This window comes from Syngnathoides biaculeatus, chromosome 4 (assembly GCF_019802595.1).
Source record: "Syngnathoides biaculeatus isolate LvHL_M chromosome 4, ASM1980259v1, whole genome shotgun sequence".
Taxonomy (NCBI): Eukaryota; Metazoa; Chordata; class Actinopteri; order Syngnathiformes; family Syngnathidae; genus Syngnathoides; species Syngnathoides biaculeatus.
The window spans coordinates 4836965-4857838 of record NC_084643.1 but is presented as its reverse complement, the minus strand read 5'-3'; the positions used below and the strand labels follow the sequence as shown (position 1 = coordinate 4857838).

General features: G+C 42.2%; 2 protein-coding genes across 5 annotated transcripts in view; both read left to right on the top strand.

The window, feature by feature from the left end:
- The window catches only part of LOC133499272 (coronin-1C-A-like), a 41728-nt gene extending 29378 nt beyond the window's left edge, over window positions 1-12350 (top strand). For all 4 annotated transcript variants that reach the window (XM_061817112.1, XM_061817111.1, XM_061817113.1 and 1 more), the window contains 9 exons: window positions 4155-4277; window positions 4974-5103; window positions 5214-5395; window positions 5490-5609; window positions 7418-7522; window positions 7590-7735; window positions 7866-7923; window positions 7994-8224; window positions 10304-12350. In XM_061817112.1, coding sequence (XP_061673096.1) covers window positions 4155-4277; window positions 4974-5103; window positions 5214-5395; window positions 5490-5609; window positions 7418-7522; window positions 7590-7735; window positions 7866-7923; window positions 7994-8224; window positions 10304-10423 — 1215 coding nt within the window. In that variant the 3' untranslated portion in view covers window positions 10424-12350. The remainder of the gene's footprint in view (window positions 1-4154; window positions 4278-4973; window positions 5104-5213; window positions 5396-5489; window positions 5610-7417; window positions 7523-7589; window positions 7736-7865; window positions 7924-7993; window positions 8225-10303) is intronic.
- A 2140-nt stretch (window positions 12351-14490) lies between these two features.
- Window positions 14491-19726, top strand: tmem119a (transmembrane protein 119a). Its single transcript, XM_061817822.1, has 2 exons — window positions 14491-15721; window positions 18195-19726. Exon 2 carries the CDS (start codon window positions 18200-18202, stop codon window positions 18935-18937), a length of 738 nt encoding a protein of 245 aa, XP_061673806.1. The 5' UTR covers window positions 14491-15721; window positions 18195-18199; the 3' UTR covers window positions 18938-19726.
- The last annotated feature ends 1148 nt before the right edge of the window (window positions 19727-20874 follow it).

Genomic DNA, 20874 nt, shown 5'->3' with positions numbered 1-20874 from the left:
TTGGTTGCTCACATAGTTTACAACAAACTGATAGCGTACATAGTCCTTACTTGGACTGTGCTGTCCGTAGCTTCTTGCCCCAATGATTGTTGCTCCTGCTTTACAATCAACGTGTGTGGCCTGAACAGAGGCTGTCAATAAATTAAGGAAATAGGAAAACACCTCAGATTTTTGCAGGTGGTCTGCACTGACCCCTCTCCATCACAACTACCATGTCTTTTTTAACCATTTGATTCTAGACTTCACTGTTAGAGTGTAATGTAGTGTTTGTTGTACACTCGATCCGTTTCAGGTGTGTTGTATTTATGCAAAATAGGTTGCGCTGTCAAACGTCAGCATGCACGGGGGATTGGGTGTTTTTAATGTGAGCAGATATTAGTTTTGAGTCACTTAGATATGCTATTTTGTCAAAGAGATAGCTTGTACAGATTGTTGCATTTATTCCATGGATGCAGCTTTGAATTTGTTTATTCCACATTTTTATATACATAGGAAGAAAGTGAAAAAAAGAAAAAGGGGAGGAAAAAAAACACAATTTAGATTACAAAAAACCTTAAAGGGAAAACAATAATAATCGTAGTCGTCAAAAAAAGAAAAATGATACAACGTCAAAGCGCCTTACAACAAATGCTCCAAAAATAATGTATAATGATTTACATATTCGCTTCAAGTAAAAAAAAAAAAAATTGGTTTCTAATTTTCTTGGTATCGCAACCCTTGAGTGATACTGGTTCTGACAAGAAGAAAAGATGCTATACTTATGAGTTTAAAAAAAATAAAAATACACTGCACTACCCGCTAAGAAAAAAAAAAAAAGAATGACAGCAAAAGGAATAAGTAGTGGGAACCAATGAACAAAATTAAGATAAACTTGATTTCACATTATGTAGTAACATTTTTCCCCCCACATTTTTATATACAAACAAAGAAAGAAAAGAAAAAAAGGGAGAGAAAAAATAATTAATATGCATTCATTAACAGTGGGATAATAATCCCTTTTTAAATGACAGAATCGGAGGGTCTCTCTCATGTCCAATTATCTGATCTAGTAGGTCATCGTCAACCAAGTTCATACCCGTAAGTGAGCAACAAAAAATTTACTTCAAAGGGAAAACAATTATCATAGTAGTCAATAAAAATGATACCTCCTCAAAGCGCCTTACAAGAAATGTTCCAAAAAGAATGTACAATGATTTACATATTTGCTTCAAGTAAAAAAAAAATTAGGTTTCTAATTTTCTTGGTATCGGAACCCTTGGGTGATACCGGTTCTGACAACTAAACAAGATGCAATACTTATGAGTTGAAAAAAATACACTGCACAACACGGTAAGAAAAAAAAAAGATACTAATAATGACAACAACAAAAGGAATAAGTGGTGGGAACCAATGAACAAAATTAAGATAAAGTTGATTTCACATCTTTTGACGTTATGGCATATTTTGTCCAGTTTTCCCAATGTCCCTCAAACTTGTCTTGTTCTTGCCTCAAAATGAAAGTTAACTTCTCCATTTTAAAGACATCTTGAACTACTTCAATCCAATCCTCAACTGTGGGAGGATTCTTTATCAACCATTTCCTTGTTATAACTTTTTTGCTTGCTAGTGACAAAATACTGCATACATATTCATTTTCTGGACCCTTGACAGTGTCCGGTATTAATCCCAAGCGTAAAAGTTTCAAATTTTAAAAGAATCCTGACTTTCATAGCTATCTCCATATTTTTGTTCAATGTCTTTCCAATATTTTCAAGTGATTGGACAGTCCCAGAACACATGAAAATGTCGCCTTGTTCTCTCCGCAATCTCTCCAACAGGAGGTACTTGCATCCGGCGAGATCCTCTGAGCTGGAACTTTAAAAAACTACATTTTTCCAACCAAATTCTCTCCAGGATAGAATTTCTAATGGATCACGTTCACTGCCATTGACTGGTATAAAAGTCAAATATCCATCTTAACTGGGAGGACTGACATTGAATAAATGTGCTAAAACTGGATTTTGTCTGCAGTGCACGACATATCTGAATAGAACAATGTGGCTGTTTAATAAATAATTGGTACGTCATATTGTAAATATTTGAATAACCAATCCCAATACAAGTTGCGTTCTTGTTTATTAAAGTGCTCTTAGTCATCAAGGAATGTACTTTTCGATGATTTTTGTAGTGTTTGAACATGAGGCTGCAGCTCGTGAACAATTGTTGTCTTAAGTGGGAAGCCATCTTCCTTCTGTCACTTGTGTCATCTCACTCCTGTTTTTTTTTTTTTGACATGTTCTCAGGTTAAGCAAAGTCAACATATTTGCTTCTAAGAAATCCCCCCGCCCCCGCCAATCATTTTGTGTGATTTGGCTTAATGTAAAGGGTGTAGGATGTTATTTTGTGAAGACTGATGTGGAGATGTAACGACTGCGGGTCTTTACTGTATCGCGACGTCACTAGTAACTCCCTAAGTATGTGTGTGGTTAAACGGTGGTGTAGCTCTAATCATGCTTTGCCCCTGTACAGCGACGGTAAAGCCCTCAAATCCTTTTTGGCTTCAAATACTTGCACAGTTCCAGGAGATATGCTTGTAAGACTTTTGGGGCAGCTTGGCCAGGTTGAAAAAACATTCAATTCTTAGCTCCCCTTGTCTGTTAAGTCAAAGAACTCTGGATGAACTGTCCAGTGTGTGCAAGTGGGTGAGACGTAACATGGAAAGGCAGTCGCAGTATCATTATTTACTTATTTGTTTATATTTAGGTAGGGTTGTTTATTTCTTGTCGTAACGTACAATTGGTAATGAAACTCGTCACGGTGTACTGTTTTTATCTTTGTTTAGCTAGCTGAAGGGAATGCGGCCGTTTTCCTTAGTTCACTGGTGGCTTTCTTCTCATTTTCTACCATGCCGAGAGCCGTTTTGAACACTTTTTTTTTTTTAACTATTTTAATGTTTGTACTCTCGTTTACACACAGTAAAGAAAATAAGTATTTGAATACCCAGCTTTATTGCAAGTTTTCCCATTTAGAAATCATCGTAGGTGCATGCCCACTGTGAGAGAGATTATCCGATAAGAAAAATCCAGAAATGACAATGTATGACTTTTTTAAAGATTTATTTGTATGATACAGCTGCAAATAAGTATTTGAACACCTGTCTATCATTCTGACCCTCAAAGACCTATTAGTCCGCCTTTAAAGGTCCACCTCCGCTCCAGGTATGATCCCGAATCAGATGGACCTGTGTGAGGTCGTTAGCTTGCATAAACAGACCTGTCCAACCCATACAATCAGTAAAACTCAAACTTGTAACATGGCCAAGACCAAAGAACTGTCCAAAGACACCAGAGACAAAATTGTACAAGTCCACACGGCTGGACAGGGCTACAGAGAAATTGCCAAAAAGGTCCACTGTTGGAGCAATCATTAGAAAATGGAAGAAGCTAAACATGACGGTCAATCTCAAATCAGAGTGGAGCCCCAAGCAAGATATCACCTCATGGGGTCTCAATGATCCATAGAAAGGTGAGGAATCAGCCCAGGACCATCACGACCGGACTTGGTCAAGGACCTGAAAAGAGCTAGAACCACCGTTTCAGAGGTGACTGTTGGGAATACACTAAGACGTCATGGCTTGAAATCATGCATGGCACGGAAGGTTCCCCTGCTTAAACCAGCACATGTCAAGGCCCGTCTTCAGTTTGCCAATGACCATTTGGATGAGACAGAGGAGTCATGGGATAAGGTTTTGTGGTAAGATGAGACAAAAATTGAACTTTTTGGTCATAATTCCACTAGCCGTGTTTGGAGGAAGACGAAAAATGAGTTCCATCCCAAGAACACCATCCCTGCTGTGAAGCACGGGGGTGGTAGCATCATGCTTTGGGAGTGTTTTTCTGCACATGGGACAGGACGACTGCACTGTATTAAGGAGAAGAGATTTGGGGAGCAACCTCTTTCCCTCAGTCAGAGCATTGAAGATGGGTTGTGGCTGGGTCTTTCAACATGACAATGATCTAAGATGAAAATTTCAGACCTCCATGATTTCTAAGTGGGAGAACTTGCAATATAGCAGCGTGTTCAATACTTTTTTTCTTCGCTGTATGTCTAAACATGCTCAGTCATAATGTGCAATCGAGAAGTGGACTGACTTCATCAGCCCCTTGTCTTTCCAGACGGGACGCATCGACAAAGCCTACCCAACAGTGTGCGGTCACACCGGTCCAGTGTTAGACATCGACTGGTGCCCACACAACGACCAGGTCATCGCCAGCAGTTCCGAGGACTGCTCAGTGATGGTGAGTTAAGTTCTGCTCCGTACGTTTACCTCTGTCTTTTTAACTGTGGAGAAACATCAACACGCAGTGTTTTGCCAACAAGTGCCAAGAAATTCCATGCTTTTATTGCGAAAGACGGGCCTGTTGTAACTCATACTTGGGTGTGGACTTCACCAGTTGGATTAGATAAGACCCAGAAATGTTTTAGAGAAATCAAGAGTTGGGGGGATTATTTAGTCAAGTTTTTCATCTGAGGTCATTATCTAAACAATAGCTGTTTTTTTTTTTTCCTGGATAATTCCTTATTTGTCCAATGGATGTGAGAAGCAACTGTATGACATTTAATTCATTTATTAGTCTTTATAGGCTAGTAAAAACGTTGTTTTTAAGAGCCAGGGTATCAATCTATTTTGGCTCTTTCACCAAATTACATCAGATTATGATATCAGTCGCCACTAGGTCACACACACCTCAAATTGTGTAATATTCTGCCCTTCATATTACACTAAAGCGATTTATTGCTTTCAGTCACGTCATCTTGGTCGCTGCTTCCCTCTTGTGGTCGTTTTTATAATCACTTTTAATGGTTTTCTTCACACAGTCCTGCAGTCAGTAGTAACAATGAGCTCTTTCGGTTTATATCAATTAAGGACACTCAATCGTCTCAAATTATCTTTGCTGTAGTTCGTTTTATCTCAAGTTTTATATCTTTTTCAGGTTTGGCAAATTCCTGAGAATGGCCTCGTCACTCCCATGTCGGAGCCAGCCGTGGAACTAAAGGGTCACTCCAAGCGAGTGGGCGTAATCACATGGCACCCGACAGCTCGTAATGTTCTTCTCAGTGCAGGTGAGAATAGAATAATTGAAAACATAACACTGCAGATTTCTGAGCTGTAAAATGTTGTCTTGGGACGGTTGGTTGCATTCCCGCTCAATGACGACTTCCCCTGCTGCCAGGTTGTGACAACATAATCATGATCTGGAACGTGGGCACCGGCGAGGCCATGATCATCTTGGAAGACATGCATCCAGATATGATTTACAACGTTTGCTGGAACCGCAACGGCAGTCTCATCTGCACGGCCTGCAAGGACAAGTCGGTCCGTGTTATTGACCCCCGCAAGGAAGAAATTGTTGCTGTAAGAAAATGGGGGGGGAGGGGGGGAATCATCTTTTTTTTTTTTTTTAAAGTGTTACAATTATCTTAAAATGGCATATGAACGATTTTTGCAGGAGAAAGAAAAGGCCCACGATGGCGCTCGTCCCATGCGGGCTATTTTCATGAAGGATGGCAAAGTCCTCACCACTGGTTTCAATCGTAGGAGCGAGAGGCAGATCGCCCTCTGGGACCCGGTACCATCTTTGATTTACCCGGCTGTCGTATTTTACTCTGAGTTGTCAGAAACTTTAAGCGCACTTGTACTGTCAACATTGAGAGGATATATATAAATATTAAAAGGAGAATGCTCTTAATTTTACCGTGCACAGTCACAGGTATTATTACTGTATGGTTGTCATTTGTATTTTGCAAAATCTGATCATTTGTTTAGCTGTAAAAACACCTCTTTGTGAGACAGAAAGGGCACGTCGCTACCGAGTTGCTAAACTTAAAGTTAAGTTAAACCGGTGGTTTGGAGTAACAATGAATCCAATCGGTCATGTAATAAGTACTCCATCTTGATGATGTGATGTTAAATCCGTTCTCATTTAATAGTGTTTTGAGAAGATTTTTATCGACAATTACGAATTTTCAGGTGTGCCGCCATTTTGGGGAGTCACATGACCTACGTGGGCGGATGTGACGTGTTACGTGCCGTTCCAAACGCTCGATTACATGGGACACCATTGTGCCCGTCGCTGATTTTGTCGGATTTATCCTCATCTGATGAAGAAATAGCAGTATCGTTTGATCGGGAAGACGGAGGAATACTTCCATACAGATTTGAACCTGTAGCTGTAATTAATATTGAATATTCGGATGGTTCTTCGGATGAGAATGGCACGGAGCCTGACGAGCGAGCTCCACCGACCGGCGGGGCCGCGAGCGACATCTGGCTGTAAATAATGTTGACTGTTCGGATGGTTCTTCGGGCGGAATGACGCTGAGTCTGACGAGCAAGCTGTGCCGAGCTAACGCTAGCACTCGCTCGTCAGACTCCGCGTCATTCCAATCCAAAGAACCATCCACATATTGAACAATATTTACAGCCGGAGCTGGCTTGTGGCTCAGCCGCTCGGCGGAGCTCGCTCGTCAGCCACTGCGTCATTCCCATCTGAAGAACCATCCGAACATTCAACATTATTTACAGCCACAGGTTCAAATCTATATGGACGTATTCCTCCGTCTTCCCGATCAACCGATAGTGCTATTTCTTCATCAGATGAGGGTAAATCCGACAAAATCAGCGTTTGGAACGGCACGTAACACGTCACATCCGCCCACGTAGGTCATGTGACTCCCAAAAATGGCGGCACACTGTCGATAAAAATCTTCTCAAAACACTATTAAATGAGAACGGATTTAACATCACATCATCAAGATGGAGTACTTATTACACGACCGATTGGATTCATTGTTACTCCAAACCACCGGTTTAACTTAACTTTAAGTTTAGCAACTCTGTAGCGACGTGCCCTTTCTGTCTCACAAAGAGGTGTTTTTACAGCTAAACAAATGTAAATAATAAATAAACGTATTCCTCCATCTTCCCGATCAACCGATAGTGCTATTTCTTCATCAGATGAGGGTAAATCTTAGAAATCAGCACTGGGCATAAAGGTGTCCCGTGTAATCGAGGATTTAAAACGGCACGTAACACCTCACATCCACGCACCTGAAAATTCGTAATTGTTGGTAAAAATCTTTTCAAAACACCATTAAATGAGACAGGATTTAACATAACATTTTCAAGATAGAGTACATATTACATGACCTATTGCATAGATTGTTACTCCTTTCATCCGGAATTTTCCGTTAAGCAATTTCCTCTCATCATATTAGAATGTGAAGGTATTGCTAATATAGCTAACCCATTTCTCGCCGCCAATCTACAAGTTAGTCAAGTCTGCTTTGCGGGAGATTTACCAGTTTACGTCACACATTCTCATTCTTCCTCGGCTTTCACGTAGAACCTGTAATGACGTGCCGCTGTTATTTCCAGAAAAACATGGAAGAGCCCATGAGCATGACTTGCATGGATGCCAGCAATGGCGTGCTCCTGCCCTTCTACGACCCCGACACCAACATGGTTTACCTTTGTGGGAAGGTACGTTCGAAGAAGTCGTCTTGCAAATATGAACTGTATAGTTTAAAAAAAAAAATGTTTCTGACAGGGTGACAGCAGTATCCGCTACTTTGAAGTCACGGACGAGGATCCATATGTTCACTTCCTTAGCACTTATGTCACCAAGGAATCTCAGCGGGGCATGGGCTGCATGCCAAAGAGGGGCCTTGACGTCAACAAGTGTGAAATTGCAAGGTAGGGCCTGAGTGGAATTTTTATTTTTTTTTTTTTACGCTCACCAGTAGAGGGCAATATATGGCCACAAAACTGTCTTTTTCGTTAAACTCCTGAACTGTGGGTAAGAGTTAACGCTGTTATTTTCCAGGTACTATAAACTGCTTGAAAGGAAGTGTGAGCCCATTGTGATGACTGTACCGAGGAAGGTGAGCGTTCATCCGTACTAGGTACTCGACACGAAGCCGTGCACACTTAACACGCGGACTCTGCTGTCAGTCTGACCTGTTTCAGGACGACCTGTACCCTGACACCGCTGGGCCGGACTCAGCCCTGGAGGCCGAGGAGTGGTTTGAAGGCAAGAATGGCGACCCTGTCCTGATCTCTCTCAAGAACGGCTACGTTCCAGCCAAGAGCCGGGAATTCAAGGTTGTCAAAAAGAACATTTTAGACGCCAAGGTGACCAAGAACACCGAGAACTCGACCCCGGCCTCCCAGAATACGTCACCCGTGAGTTTTGCTGGATTACGCTTGCATTCATTTTCATTTGTAAACTGCGTACTTTTATTTAATTTGGAAGGAATCACGACAAGACGGTTTACATTGTGCTCTGCATTTCGATCTTGACTCTGAACTTTTTTGTGAAGAGTTTGGTATACTTCCTGCCATATCGTAATTCATGGCCTACAGAGCGCACCTGAGTATAAGCCTCACCCAGTACATTTGTAAAAGAAATTCCATTTGGTACATACATAGGTCGCAGCCGTGTAAAAGCCGCATTGAAACGAGATATTTACAAAGAAAGACGGTACACAGAGAGCTTAGTGCTAGTGCTGCCGGGCTAATGCTAACGGTAGCACCGCCACGCTACAGGGCCGGTTAAAATAAAAAAACATACCGGTAAAAATCAATCAGACACGGCAGTAACACGCTAGCGCAGCGCTAACAGAACCGGACCGGTAAAAGTTTAAAAATTTTCCCAAAATATTTTCAAAAAGTTAATAGTGCGCATTATATTTAGGTATGGGTGAAAAATTAAAAAATACAATCACATTGTATCTGTGTATACAGGTACATAGTTTTTTTTTTTTTTTTTAAAAAAAAAAAAGGTATACATATACATTTTGATATATTCGACGTCTTATGTTACACATTTATATTTATTACGGTAATATGCGCCCTCAACCTGAACTCTATGACCTCCTCGGGGAGCTTGCATGTTTGCATTTGCATTGCGTTAGCGTAGAATACTTGTTGCTACTGCACCAAAGATCAGAAACGACTGGCCGTGAGTATGTTTTAACTTAAACTAAGACAAAAAATGTCGACTTCAACGGCTAGTTGTGCAGCCGCTTTAAAAAGAAATGTCATCAATCGTGCCGATGACGCCGCCAACGCGGAAGTAGCGCGGCAGTCCGAAACAACGATAGCTCGCTGTGGGAGCAAAATAGGATCACTTTTCATGAATTCAGGAGGCACCAGAACTGGACCAAGTCACCAAATGGATATTTTTCTGATTGGAGATGACCCAGATGTTGCTTTTGAAGTCTCGGTCAAGGATGTGTAATGTAGAGGATAAAATGCGCTTTGCACAAACGTTTTATGCACAAATATTTCATGCAAATAATGTTCAAGTCAAATAGTGTGAAATATTTATTGAAGACTGCAATATGTGTTATCAACAGTATTCATCAAATTTTGAGCAAATATTTTAGTCGATTGAGGGATTCTGTTCTGCCACTTTCAGGGACCAGGACAACTGTGTCCTGTGGCCTGTCCCAAGATTATATTACCGCTACGTCAGCACATGCACAATGATTATTATTAATGATTGTTCTACGGACAGTTTTTTTAAAAAAACAATACAAGTACAAACCTAAAAAAATATAAATACAGATAATTCCCAATATTTTGACCGAATGGGTAGCAGCAAATTAATGCTGCGCATTGTACATAGGTAGAAGGGTTTGCCATATTTTTTTTTTGGGTGGGGGGGTGGTCAATTTTGGGGTGCCTATTATACTTGACAAATTACAGGATTTGTTTTCTATACAAAATATTTTTCTGTAAATGTGGACTTTAATGGTGGAATCCGAATTAAATCGAAATTTAAGTTAAGTCGCTACTCTACAAACGGATTTCAGTCGTAGACCGAGAGGACTCCCTGTAGTGCATTTCAGGTTCATTTTACGTATTGCTAACTTTTTGGGTGTAGCGGTTCGTGTATTTCTATTCCTCCTCTATCCAAGCAACGAGCGGCGTGTTTTGCTGCTGGCGCTCAACCGCAGAGACGGCCACCCACGAGGACCCGGGCCCTCGTGCCTGCCTGTAATTGCAACCACTTTGCTGCAGTGGCACTTAAGTGCCAAGTGCCAGGAGCACTTGTATGACGCATTAAGCCGTCAGTAACGTTCTGCCGCATTTTGAAATGGTTTGATTTATAAGAGAAGCAAAAAGAGATGCATCTGCCCTCCTCACTTGGTTTTATCGTAATTATTCGGCGCGTGTTATTGTTGGTTTGTCTGGACACTTTCTAGTCACGTGGTTTCTTTTCACTGCAATCAATATCCCATGTTTTTGCACCCGCAGAAATCCGACGGCAAGCTGGAAGAGATCTTGAAAGAAATCAAATCCCTCAGAGACCTGGTCAGCAGTCAGGAGAAGCGACTGGTCACACTTGAAGAGCAAATGTCCAAAATCGCTATTTAGGGACCCCTTTGCCCCGCCCCGCCCCGACCTGCGCCAATTCACCACGTTTCCTTCCGTTGGCCGGGAGGAGGACGCAAACAGTCGCCCCCTCCCCTCTCCGAGCCCTGCCAGTCATCATCCCTCGCAACATTCCAGATGAACCTTTCCTAGTCAGCCCCAAACCGTCTGCATAATACAGTTGGAATGAGGACAACTTTCGCGGGGAAGCTTTCTTCCTTTTTTGGGGGTAACAAAGAACTGTTTCCCTCTCATTCTGTGGCAGTGTCTTTTTTTTTTATATATATATATATATATATATATATATATAACGTCTTACACTTTCCATGTTTTTTTTTTTTTTTTTTTTTTTGACAAAAGGGCCAAATAATTTCCAATACGAGCATTTATTTCTGTTTTCTTTTTCGTTTTTTTACTGTTCTATTGCCATTTTCCAAAGTTGTAACATGGGCAAATTGTGTGGTTTTTTTTGTTTTTTTTTTTTTTGTCTGTCTCTCTTTCTTGATGATAGAGGTTGAACGAATTAGCATCAACCTATTTTCTGTCTCCTTCCTTCCTTCCTTCCATCATTCTTACACTCGTGCACACATGCATTCCTTTTACTTACTCTGTGCGCTTGCTGCGGTAAAGCAAACTTCCTCCTTCCTTCCTTTTTTTGTGAGGCCCCGAGAAATGACAAACTTTTGAATCTCCTTTGATTCCAGGAGATGTTCGGGCACATTCCACTCGCAACTATCGTCAGGTCGTCTTAGGATCATTTTGGTTGCCTTTTAATAGATTATTTCGAACGATCGAGGGAAAAAACGGTCAACTGGCTGTCGGTGATCAAATTGGAAGGTTCGTGCAGAAAAATGCTCCAGGTAGATTTAAAATTAAAAAAATAATAATAACAAAAAACGCTTGTGTGCCTCATGTTTTTGGCCTTCTCAATGTCTTGTCGACTTGGACATTCCTTTTTTTTTTTTTTTTTTTGCTTCACTGTTTATTTTTAGCCTATTTGTTGTTCCAGCAGTTCTTATGTCCCTCTTGGCACTTCCACTATAAGAAATCTCAGATTTTCTCATGTGTGTTTATGCAAGACCAATTTTCATCATTTTTTGAAAAAAAAAAAAAAATCTGCTTCTTAGTAAGGGGGAAAAAAGATGGGGGTAAAAGTGTCTTTCTTTCACTTACAATATCTGATTCTACTGTAAAGCGCTGCACGTGCCATATGGCGCCATTGTACAAGTGTGTGTAGAAGTTTTTTGTGTGGTTCAAGCCATGTCGTAAAATGAAGATATGAAAATCACTTGAGGGTGCCAAAACATGCAAGGTTGACACTTTGTAAATATTCTTATTGGATGACATCGAACATCTGAAAAATCCTCTAGCAACCAGCATTAAGTTGGGAATTTCAAAAGCCATTTAAGAAAAAAAATAATAATAATAAAAGGTGTGAAACCAAGCCAATATAGACGGATAGATTATAATAATGGGACATGTCAGATTTATATGTGGTGCTCTGCTTTGCGCTAGGTTTAGAAATGTATCGTAAGAACTAACCTAAAGGGACACCGTAGGTTGGAAAGCGTGCACGGTCGAAAGATGTTTGTGCCGAGTCTTAACAATTGAGTGGAAATGACCAATTTTTTTTTTTTTGTATTCTTTTATTTTGTCGTCGTGGCTGTGCCGAAGAGGGAGTTTGTACGGTGGCCAGGTTTTTAAATGTTTCTCCTCGTCTTGTGTTTTCCCGCACCTTGCCATAACGCAACAGCTGAAACCTCTTGTTAGACTGGAGCGTGTCTGAAAATCAAAGAAAAAAAAAATCAACTGAAAACAAACCAAGTTGAAGCCTCGTGTGGAGGTGTGCGCAACATTTTTTTTTTTAAATGTATTTTTCCTGCTTCAAGTATCAAACAATGATTACAAAAATAAAAAACTTTAAAATGTGCTTGAATTGAATGGTTAATTTAATGATTTTTTTTTTTTATTTTATTAAGAGTGGGCGACCTCCTTTGCTCTCAACACTTCGGGGAATTAATCTTGTAAGATTTTTTTTTTTTTTTTTAATTGACTCAATACACAAGCAGAGGAAAGGCGGCAGCATTTGAAATGTTTTTTTTTTTTTTTAAGGAAAGCACTGCTATAGAATTAAAAATCATTTATTCATGTTATGGGTAAAAAAATAAAATAGTTGTATTAAGTAAACTACAATTTGCAACTAAAATTCACCGGTTGTGCCACCAGGCAGGGTTACAGGCGAACACCCAGCCAATCGCAGTTATGCTTTCTTAGTCACGTGACGTCACATACTAAGAAAGCGGAACTGGATTGGCTGTCTGTTCGGTTCTGTCCCGAAGTAACCCTGCCTGGTGGCACAGACGGTGAATTTTAGACACTGAATTGTAGCTGGTTGAATTTCAGACAGCGAATTGTAGCAACTCTTGAAAATGTGATCACTTGACATTTCAAATTCAAATCCTGTTTTCTGTGGCATTTCGAATTAAAATCATGGTGGCACTAATTTAGTTCCATATTGGTGTCTTCAGCTATTCGGTTATTAACTTTTTTTATTTTATTTTTTTTTTTTATGACCGAACAATTTTTTATTCTCTGGGGTGACCCAGAAATATAAATATTTTGTGGTGTGGTTGAAATGGTTATATTGATGCTAATCATGACTTGAATTTTTAAACGCGAACACATTTGATTTATTGCAGGAACAATATTTGTTGTTGTGGGCAGCTGGAAAGTGTTGGCCTCACAATTTTGAGGTCCCGGGTTCAATCCCAGCCCCGCCTGTGTGGAGTTTGCACATTCTCCCCCGTGCCTGCGTGGTTTTTCTCCGGGTGGGTACTCCGGTTTCCTCCCAACATTCCAAAAACATGCAACATTAATTGGACACTCTAAATTGCCCCGAAGTGTGATTATGAGACAGACTATGTACCCTGCGATTGGCTGGCGACCAGTTCAGGGTGTAACCCGCCTCCTCCTGCCCGTTGACAGCTGGGATAGGCTCCGGCACGCCTCGTGACCCTTGTGAGGATAAGCGGCTAACAAAATGGATGGATGGATATGTGTTGTACTGCACAGGGTTCAGTCACCCATCAAATGCTGCAGATATTTTTATGAGATTTTATTTACATCATCTATTTCACTTGTTCTTAACAGTTCAGCATTGGTGTGTGTCTCTCCCCCCCCCCCCCCCCCATACCCCCCTTGGTTTAACCTCATACCTTCTCCATTTTGTCCACACTGGTATTAGCCTTTTTTTCCCCCAAACTAATGTGATTTTGGTGACACTTTCTCGCCGAATTTAGAAGTGAATTCAACTGTAATAACCATTGCATGCCTCAACTTTTACCCAATTGCCACCTCGACTCTCAAACCAGCCTTCACCGGCTTCTATTAAGTAAGAAACGCCCCAAGAGGCACGCTTCATTTGTTGCAACGAGCGCTTTCTTTCCCCCACCGCTTGGCCCAGTTACACGTGTTCTGGGACGAGAAACTCGCTTTCTCCCTGTCCTGGTCGTGTACGTTCGGCACGGGCAGGCTGTAATCAAGGGCGCGTAATTAGAGAGGCGCTGAAGATTTTGGGAGTCGCCCCCGCCGAGGACGGAAATATCCTAAAACATGGGCCTCGCGTACACCGAATGCAACGTGGTCAGTGGAAGATGAACCATCGTCAGCTCATTAGTTGGATTCGTGAGGGAGTCCGTGTAAAATACAGGTGTCGAACGCAAGGCCCGGGGGCCAGATTTGGCCCCGCTGCATGATTTTATGCGGCCCGCCGAGGTAAATCATGTGTCTCAACTTCCTTGATTTTTTTTTTTTTTCAAATCTGTAGCAAAAGTTCAAATTATCTTATCATAAATGTTAACATTGAGATATTACAAGCATTTTTGTGTTACCAAATTTCCCGGCCTATAAACCGCAACTTTTTTCACATGCTTTCAACCCTGCAGTTTTTGCAGTGATGCGGCTAATTTGTGCATTATTTCTAACGGTCACAAGGGGGGCACTCGAGCGGAAAAGGAGTGAGACGGTGGAATATATGTGCCGAGGAAGTGACTTCCCGGTGTGGCCCTGTTAGCGCTCCGCTAGCATGTTACTGCCGTGTCTGTGATTTTTACCAGTATGTTGTTATTTTTTTTTAAACGGCCCTGTTAGCGCAGTGGCGCTAGCATTAGTGTTGAATTATGTTCTCGTATTTTGTTTTATGGATTTTATTTTGAAACTTATGTAGTGGGGGGGGTCACGTGATTGACTAACACCAACAAGCTGTAAGGGTGAGTTTTTCTGTTCTGTTCTGTTCATTATGGGATGCATGTTGATACCGAAAACAACGTCACTCAGTTGACTGTGTGACATCAATCAGTCAAGTATTATATAACTATATAACTTATAACTATGGACGAGCCTGGAAGTACAAATGCAACAATTAGCGTTAGCCCGACGGCGTTAGCGTTAGCGCAGTGGGGCTAGCGTTAGCGTGGCGGCGCCAGCGTTAGCGCGGCTGTGCTAGCGGTAAACTCTTTCTGTGTACTGTCTTTCTTGTAAATATCTCATGTTTCAATGTGGGGAATTGCGGCATATGTATGTACCAAATGGTATTTCCTTTCCAAATGTACTGGGTGAGGCTTATAGCCAGGTGCGATTTGTAGGCCAGGAATTACGGTCGTTGGAAAAACCCATTCCCCTTGATTTCTGATTCCAAAACTAGTTCTTAAATTTCACGTGTAAATATGATGAGGCGGTTAATGATTTTTAGCGTTTCACAGCCACAACGGGGAAGCGTGAGTACAATGTGACTCGCGACAAAAGTGAGTTTGAAACCCCTGGCGTAAAACAAGTGCTACTCAATTCTTCTTCTTCTTCTACCGCTACTCAAGATTAGTGCTGTGTTTTATATGTGCAGAAATATTATTTTCTAGGTTTTGGCCCTATTGTGAACTGATCCCACTTCGGCCCAGGTTGACTTCAACAGCTGAAAACTGAAAACGAAGTTTTCTCGAGCACGTTTCATAATCGTGATCATTTTTTTTTTAAATCATCCTCACGGCGCCCCTGCGTCGAAATCATGTCCCGAAAACGAGGGAGGAGAAGCTGAACATGGAGGGATGGACATCACTTTCCAGGGAGCGGTTTAAAAAAAAAAACAAAAAACAAAAAAAAAAAATCTGTATAACAGGGACGGGAACGCTCGGAAACTCTCCTCCTCTCGCCCTCCGCTTTCGACTCTGATTTTTTTTTTTTTTTTCCGCCATCCGCTCTGTCCTCAACCGGCTGTGCAGCCGCTCACGACGTTGACCAGCATAACCTGTAAGTATGATCTCTTTAAGATTATTTTCAGTTTTGATTTGTGCTTTTCACACGTGACCTGACTCGACCTTTCTACAATTTTGATGCTATTTTCGCAAGTAGGCCCCTGTATATAAACACAAACTTTACCTGCTATGGCAGATATTATTTTTGTTTTGTATCTTCCATACCTTCTCATGCTTATACTCATGTATAATTACAATCATTTTCCATGAAAATGTACCTCTTTCTATCGAAACAGTCGCGACGTCATCTAAACAAAACGAATACCAGATACTAGTTTAAGCCACTTGTTGATTTCACGGCCTCGTGTAAGTTTATTTTTGACCCCACAAAGTGAGCGAACGATCCAATTCTGTCCAAATAACCATCATGTAAATGATATAAATTGCATTTTATCGATTCAAAGCTTGATGTAAAGTATCTCACTGCGAGCTTGTGTGTGCCTCCGCCATTATGGTGTCTCTGGTCCTAATTACGGGGATGGAATGGGTAGCGCGGTTTCTTCAGCTGAACATGCGACCCGTCTGGCCGAGCGGGTCGGCCCATTTAGAAAGAGCTGCGAAAGCTGCCGTTACGCCCATCTAGTCTAAAAATGCGCACATGTTGACGAGATTCCCACTTTTCTCTGCAGCACCGGCGCCGTGACGATAGCGAGCGCGAGAAAAGTCACATTTGCAAAATCATACTTAGTTGGGATTTTTTTTTTCTTTTTTTTTTTAGCTAGTCAACATATTTCTCCATGTGCAGCAGGCCACAGCAGCCGGTGCCCAGAGTAAATATAGAGGCCGCAGCCACTGGCGTCACACGCCTCTGCGCGCAATCTGGACTCTCAACTTCCTGCCGGCTTTCGTGTGGTGGCCGGGCGGCGTCTCCCTCCCCTCCAAATTATAAGGCCCGCAGCGCCGAACGGACTGTCTCCACCCCAAATAAGTAATGGCTCCGCTGCCTGTTAAAATAGATCTGCTGCAGGGGGGGGGGGGGGGGGGGGAGTAGGAGAAAACCTGAATCGAGGTGGAAATGTGTAGTTATGATGAGAGATGGGGGACTGGTTTGTTGTTTTTTTTCGGCTCGGGAAGAGACCCACCAAGGCGTCACGGAATAAGTTTGATCCGATGCGCGATGAGATTCTATAAAATATGTTCGAGAAGGCCCGTTTCTGGCTTTGGAGATAAACTAACAACCACCAAGCAGTTTTGGATTTATAGTGAAGAAAATAAGTATTTGAACAGCCTGCTGTATTGCAAGTTCTCCCACTTAGAAATCAAGGAGGGGTCTGAAATTTTCATCGTAGGTGAATGAATGTCCACTGTGAGAGGGATCATCTAAAAAGAAAAATCCAGAGATAACAATGTATGTTTTTTTATCAGTGTATTTGTGGGATACAGCTGCAAATAGGTATTTGAACACCTGAGAAAAAACAATGTTGATATTTGGTACAGTAGCCTTTGTTTTCAATTGCCGAGGTCAAACGTTTCCTGTAGTTGTTCACCAGGTTTGCACACACTGCGGGAGGGATTTTGGCCCACTCTTTCACGCAGATCTTCTCTCGATCAGACAGGTTTCTGGGCTGTCGCTGAGAAAAACTGACTTTCAGCTCCCTCCAAAGACTTTCTGTTGGGTTTAGGTCTGGAGACTGGCTAGGCCACACCAGAACCTTGATATGCTTCTTACGGAGCCACTCCTTGGTTTTCCTGGCTGTGTGCTTCGGGTCATTGTCATGTTGAAAGACCCAGCCACAAGGTTGCTCACCAAAATCTCACAATACATGGCCGCGGTCATCGTCTCCTTAATATAGTGCAGTCGTCCTGTCCCATGTGCAGAAAAACACCCCCAAAGCATGATGCTACCACCCCCATGCTTCACAGTAGGGATGGTGTTCTCATCATTTGTCTTCCTCCAAACACGGTTAGTGGAATTCTGACCAAAAAGTGTTCCTTGTCCCATGACTCCTCTGTATCATCCAAATGGTCATTGGCAAACTCAAGACGGGCCTTGACATGTGTTGGTTCAAGCAGGGGAACCTTCCGTGCCATGCATGATTTCAAACCATGACATCTTTGGGTATTACCAACAGTCACCTTGTAAACGGTGGTCCCAGCTCTTTTCAGGTCATTGACCAAGTCCTGCTGTGTAGTCCTGGGCTGACTTTTAAATGGTCTTTGAGGGTCAGAATTCTAGCTGATGGACAGGTGTTCAACTACTTATTTGCAGATGTTTCACACAAGTAAATCATTAAAAACATCAGACATTGTGATTTCTGGATTTTTCTTTTTAGATGATCTCTCTATGGAGATCAATGGACATGCACCTACGATGAAAATTTCAGACCCCTCCATGATGTCCAAGTGGGAGAATTTGCAATGTAGCAGGGTGTTCAAATACTTATTTTGTTCACTGTAATAACAAAAAAGCAAGAATGTGGATCTTTTTTTTTTTAAATACAATTTCTTGTGGTCGCATGATTTTGCAGAAAAGATGTCACCCCGCTCGCTTTTCCGCCTGGCCTGCGTGGGCCTCCTGTCGCTGTGCTGCGGCGTGGCTCGCGGCGCGCCGATGTTCTACAACGTCTCCATGGACGCAAGCGGTGACGACGGGCTGGAGTTCCTCTTCCCCAGGTCCTTCTCCACCCGAGAACCGGTTCAAGTCAGCGCCGCCACCCTTTCCCCGGAGGCTTCCGACACCCCGACCCTCACCAACTCCATCACCACCACCATCATCCGTCTGAAGGACTTCGTCCTGACCCGAGTGGTGGACTTCCTGGAGGAGAACCTTCTCATCATCGTCGTGGTGACCTCGCTTCTCATCGTCATGGTCTTCATCATCTGCTGCGCCTCCGCCATGAGTCAGAAGCGCAAACTGGAGGCCTACAAGGCCCCGACTCAGCCTTCCAAGAAGCACCCGACCAATAAAAGCGGCGGACGCAGAGTTTCCGACGAGGTCCCCGAGAGGCCGTATGCCGTGGACCACGTCAAGAGGGTCCACACGCAAGGCGGCGCCTCCTCGCCCAAGAACCTCCGCGTACCCTCCAAGGGGCTGATCGGAGAGAGGGGCAGGGACGTCAGGTCGTCGCCCCGCCAGGTCAGGGAGGCGGAGGAAGCGGAGAAGCGGCGAGAGGAGCCCAGACGCAAAGAGCAGCCCAAGCGCGGGGAGGAGGCCCAGCACGCCTCCGCTGCCCCCGTCTGCACCTGCCACCTGAAGAAGGGCCACCACTAGAGCGGGCGAAGCCGAGCCGAGCCCGTGCAAATCGGCTCCAGCGTTTACTCCGGCTTAAGTCCACGTACTACTACGTAGTTTGTCCTCATTAGTAAGACACAAATACAGCAGAGAGGCTGCACTAGTGGAACTTGTTCCTAGTTGGGCAAATCTGCATGCGAGCTGACTTGTACGCTACTAGTGAGGGTAAAATTCTAGTTAACATCTAGCACTTCACTAGTGCTAGTAGCTTGCGGGTTTTTCTGTAGTTTTAGCTGTCCTGCGAGAAATTTGTAATAGTTCAGATATGACAAAATTATTATTATTTTTGGGGGGTTCCACGAGTAAGACACAACTCTCGTACTAGTGTGGTGAGTTTAAAAAAAAATTATATTAGTATGCTGAAACTTAATAATGAGGACTACGAGTATACTAGTGCATGGACCTTAATCTGGATCCAAAAATAAATGCTCAATTGGGTTTCATTTTTAGAAAATAACAGCACAGTTGGTGGCACAGAAAGAAATCAATTCATGCCATAGCAGTCCTGTCATTTTCCCAAAAAATAATATATACACTCTGTTTACAAGTGGTTATTATGATATGTTTTGCGTAATATTAATGCCAAAAATAGTGTTTACGTGCAAACACATGCCTGCCAAGACAGAGGAATCTCCTCATAATGTCCTGCTGTAAATGCGATCAAGACAATTCTGCTTGAGAGTGAATTTTTCTTTTTTTTTTTTTTTGTAATTTTTGGGCGCCGCGGTTTGCCATCAGACGTCACGTCTTGATTATATTCAATACATATCTTTAGAGGCACTTGCATTACACGTTCAACGTGTACATGCTCACTCTTTGCCAATAATATTTGCATTTATCGTATTTTCCACTACAAAAAAATAATAGTAATAAAAAAAATATATAACTTGTTACTTGATATGTTCCCCATTGAATATGTTATGTTGTTTGGACTACAAAGGAAAATGTTAATATTCGTTGCCAAAAATGACAAATGCATTTGGGGACTCAAGTTACATTTATTTTTTGTGTAAAAATGTTATGATTAATTTGTGTTGGCTCCTTTATGCATACAGTAAATTATCAAAGTAATACTACCGTATTATATAATATTGCGAGAGTATAGACCGTTTTCGATGACGTCACGTAACTTCCGGTTTAGGACACGATCGCCATTTTGGTTTGGTGATTTGGTGTCAACAAATCGTAACTAAGCAGAAATCATTTCAAAAACGCGTTGTTATGTTTTCGGTTGCGCAAACGAAAGTGGGCGTTGTAAAGCGTCTTTCTTCCCACTGCCAGCTGTGATCAAGAACCAATGCGAGAAAACGCAGCAGTTAGCAACCAAAATGCGACAACTGTGGCTGTCATATTAGCATAGCTAATACGCTAGCTAAGAGTTTGCTCGGAGCATTTTGTTCTTGGTAAGTATTGGATACCTTTTAGAATTTCACACCTACTTAGCGGTAACTAAGTTCTGTTAAGGAGAAGTATTCTTTCGGGCCAAGGGCCTACGTAAATGGGTTGTTTTCACGTGACGTCACCCGTTGGGCTGCCTAGAACGGCGGCCATTTTCGATCCCTGAGCTCCCGTTACTCATACATAGGCAAGGTGGACGACGTTATATTTCTCACCGCATTTATTGAAGATGAGACCGACAGCATATCAAGCCCAGACTGACTATTAGGCTACCTGGCGTCCACACATCATGGGACTCAGGACTCCGTCACAAAGGCGCAGTATTGTGCCCTCGATCTTTTACTATGTGACAGAAATCACGAAGGAAGCGCACTTAGCTGCATGCTAACACGTAAAACGAAAGCCGGTGGAATATTATCTTCTTTAATATTTTTTTATTATTTGTTTAAAATTTGATGACAATGGCAGAAAGACAAAAAGAGCTTAGCTTGCCGACATCAATATGATGGAGGTTGAAG

Bases quoted from the DNA above. Each gene is read 5' to 3' on its own strand.
- tmem119a (XM_061817822.1), top strand. From the start codon at position 18,200: ATGTCACCCCGCTCGCTTTTCCGCCTGGCCTGCGTGGGCCTCCTGTCG.